Source organism: Phaethon lepturus, unplaced genomic scaffold, assembly GCF_000687285.1.
Source record: "Phaethon lepturus isolate BGI_N335 unplaced genomic scaffold, ASM68728v1 Scaffold35147, whole genome shotgun sequence".
Lineage (NCBI taxonomy): Eukaryota > Metazoa > Chordata > Aves > Phaethontiformes > Phaethontidae > Phaethon > Phaethon lepturus.
The window spans coordinates 1-3636 of NW_010550392.1; the positions used below are offsets into that span (position 1 = coordinate 1).

General features: G+C 45.0%; 1 protein-coding gene across 1 annotated transcript; it reads right to left on the reverse strand.

Annotated features, from left to right (window-relative positions):
• Nucleotides 1-1095: 1095 nt before the first annotated feature.
• UNG (uracil-DNA glycosylase) lies at nucleotides 1096-3623 on the reverse strand (the record flags this gene model as incomplete). The annotated part of the gene is made up of 5 exons (XM_010290548.1): nucleotides 1096-1285; nucleotides 1797-1975; nucleotides 2237-2325; nucleotides 2740-2837; nucleotides 3519-3623. Coding segments are annotated over 5 exons (612 nt in total), but the record flags the coding sequence as incomplete, so codon positions are not given.
• Nucleotides 3624-3636: the final 13 nt, after the last annotated feature.

Genomic DNA, 3636 nt, shown 5'->3' on the forward strand with positions numbered 1-3636 from the left:
GGGGGGGGACACGGGGGACAATACGCAAAATACAACGCAGCCACAGAAAGTGTAAACTGCACTTGTCCTAGTGTTACCTACGGGAGCAAATACCGAAGGAAGGTTCACAGCCTTATTCTGTAAAAACCAATGTTATTTCCCAAGGAAGAAGGCACTTCACTTCCATTAAAGCAATTATGAAATCAAAGATGGACTAGAAACCCAGAAGTGCCAAGTCCAACCTTGTCTCCATCCTCATGTCCCAACAGTTATTTCCAGCAGTGGCCAGAAACCTCGATTTGCTCCTGTGAAGGCAAAGCACAAAAATCCCTCTGTTTTAAGATCTTAAAAGATCTTTAATAACTTGCATCCATCAACCCATCAATTGGCAGACCTTGATGAATAAACCTTCGCTGCTGCCACCAGCAGGTACCACAAAGTTCATGGTATCACAGCTCACCTGCCATCCAAGTGATTAACACACCCAGTAAGAATCTAAAAACTTCCAGTTTTCCTCTCTAAATGCCAACAAAAACCTCAGAGCACGATCAGAGCCTCAGTCACAGCCTCCCCACGGCTGCTGGAGGGTTTAACCCTGAAATCTTGAGAGTATGGACACACCAAGTAACACACTTGGTCTCTACATGCCAAGGTTTCTTACATACAGGCCATATTTCTAATAAATCTTGTAGTCTGTAGCAAAAAGCAAAACCCAAAACCATCTGACTTTTCGCCTGTCAGCCCCACACCCCCCAAACATGAAATCTGGATTTGAGCAGCAGGAGGCAAAGAAGTGGGAGGAGGCACGGCAGGGTATTTAGAAAAGCTGAAGAGCTTCACCTGTAAGAATTGACATCCCTTCACAAAAGCCTGAAAATATATTCCCGTTACAACAACAAACACAAATTAATGTAGAAATTTTTTTTCCTTTGCTTCAAAATAGGTTGAGACCTGTTCAAACAGCAGAGAAGTTCTCCATGTAACACTCCAATCTGCTATTTAAAAACCATTAAAAAAATAAAGGCATCTGAAAGTTCGGTCATTTGTTCCTTGATCAACATCCAGAGAGCAATTCTCAGGTCACCAAAAGTTTTTCAGGCATTCTCTCGTTTCTGAAACGGGGGCTGCTTCCAACCATTAGACCCCACCAGCTTCTGCGCACAGCTCAGAGCGCTCTCCAGTCGATGGGCTTCTTGCCGGATTTCTTGAGCAATTCATTTGTCTTTGAGAAATGCCGACAGCCGAAAAACCCTCTGTTGACAGAGAGGGGCGAGGGATGAACCGTCTGCAGGACGTGGTGGCGTTTCTGTAGAGCGTTAGAGGAAACGGCTCGTTAGATTTGCATGTTTTCAGCTCCCAAGACAAGGCTGGCTGCCTCTGCCCAACCAAGCGGGTGTGATCTCCTCCCTGCACCCCCTCAGCCACCAGCCTGAGGACCCAAAGAACTGGCCAGGAGGGCCAAGACTTTTATCCCACTGACCGAAGGAGGACAGACTACGTAAAGCAGCAGTAATACCCTGGCCATTTTTCAACTGCTGTAGTCCTAAATAGAAAGTTTACGCTTATTTATGAGCCTTTTCCTAGAAAAGACAGTTCTGTCCTCAGCTGGAGGCTTTCCTGACAAGAGAAGGTTATACTTGCTCCACTTCTGTTGCTTAATTCTGGCAAAGGCTAAGCTGGACCAGAAGGGCAACTAAATTTGACAGCAGAGTTCAAGCAGGGAGAAAATCCCAATTCTGTAAGGGAAGTGCCCTCTAGTGTCCACCCAGCTGCAGAAAAAAATTAGTGAGGGGGAAGAGACGAGGAGAAACGTGTACCCTGTCAATGGAGCTGCCTTTCTTCTGGGCGTAGGCTCCCCACAGCATGAAGACAACCCCGTGCAAGTTCTTGTTGAGCCAGGACACCACCACGTCCGTGAACTGCTCCCAGCCTCGCTCCTTGTGGGAGGTGGCCTGGTGAGCTCGCACCGTGAGGACAGCGTTGAGTAGGAGCACTCCTAGCAAACACCACAGATACACAGAGGATGCAACAAAATAAAAAAAAATAAATAAAAAAAATCAAGCGTTAACTACTTTTTCCTGCTTCCCCCGAGAAATGATAAATTAAATTTTCATTCTAAGGTAACCTGCTAAGCAACAGACGTTCAGAATTGATTTCTCTTTTACAGATGGAGTGTTTCCAACCATGGGTCTGTCTTCTAGATAGGCTTTTTTTATCACCTACAGCAGACACATTAATAGAGTATCTATTAATTCACCTTGCTTGGCCCAGCCAGTTAGATCACCGTGACCAGGATGAGTGAAGTCCTCAATATCCGTAGATAGTTCTTTGTAAATATTTTCTAAACTGCAAACAAAAACCATCAGAAGTTATTTTAATATGCATGTTTGAAGATAAAAACAAACAGCACCACTTACTGCTCTTACACTAGACAAGAAGAGTATTGATTTTAATCTTATCATTTAAGATAAAGTCATTTGTAGAAGCGGGGCAGCAAGGACTCCCTGTTGTGTGTCTGGCTAGAAGCTTAATGAGAAGGTCTCAGCACAACTGAAAATGCAAATTTACATCCAGCACGCTCTTCGGAATACCACCAAACTACATAGAATTACCCACACTTTTCTCCTAGGCAACACACAACTCCAACTTAAGTAGTCACAACATTTCATGGCAATCACCGGGCTCACAGCTGTGAGCAACACACAGAACTGCAACCAACCTGGAAACAAAAGGGATTTTGCAAATGGAGTGCCGTCATACCTGGGCGGGGGTGGAACAGGCTTCTGGACACTGAAACAGAGCCCATGAGCTTGATTAGGTCCGTGATACGGATCTTGTCCCAAAATGACAACCTTCACCTGAAAGCAGACCTTTGTTAGCCCTGAATTAGAATCAGTATCATTCCCAAAAGAGGCGGAAAAAGGCTTATAAGTGAGCTTTATCCTAAAACAAACACAGACAAAAAAAAAAACCCCAAACAACAAAAAAAAATCCCATCCCAGGAACCGAAGTTAAATCACTGATGTCTCGTTATAAACAAGTTCGGTGGGGACTGTGTTCTTTAACACCAAGGACTAACATCACACAGCTTTGCTGCTAAGAGTACAAAGATATTTTGAGTGCAGAAGACCAACATTTTCAAAGAGCCACAATAAAACACCTTGTGAAGGTATTTTCCAAGTAGATTTCCTCACATTTTAGTTTTATGCCACGCTTGCTGCAGTATTTTTGACACAGCTTATTAGCAATGGCATTAAACACTGTTTTTTTAATTATAGTCCATCACAGATGGATTTAAAAAAAAAACAAACACGAAGAGATGTATGACATCCAAATATCAAGCACTAAAATTAAGTTGGTAACACTGGAAATAAGGTCAAAAGTCTATCTAAGTATTGAAGGGAAATTCCGCAGCCGGTGAAGGTGATAAAGCAATAAATCCGCGTTGCAGCATCGGAGGTGAAAGAGAAGCCAGTGTGCACGGCGCAGGGCGGCCGCGGAGCCCAGCCACCCATGGGTGCCCCCGCGGCTCTACTCACGTCCCTGATGTCGCACATCTGCGTCCAGGTGAAGACGCGGTCGGGGGGCGGATAGACCGTGTAGCGCTTCCTCTCCTCCGCCACAAACGCCATCAGCTGCGGGGGGAGAGGGGGCGGG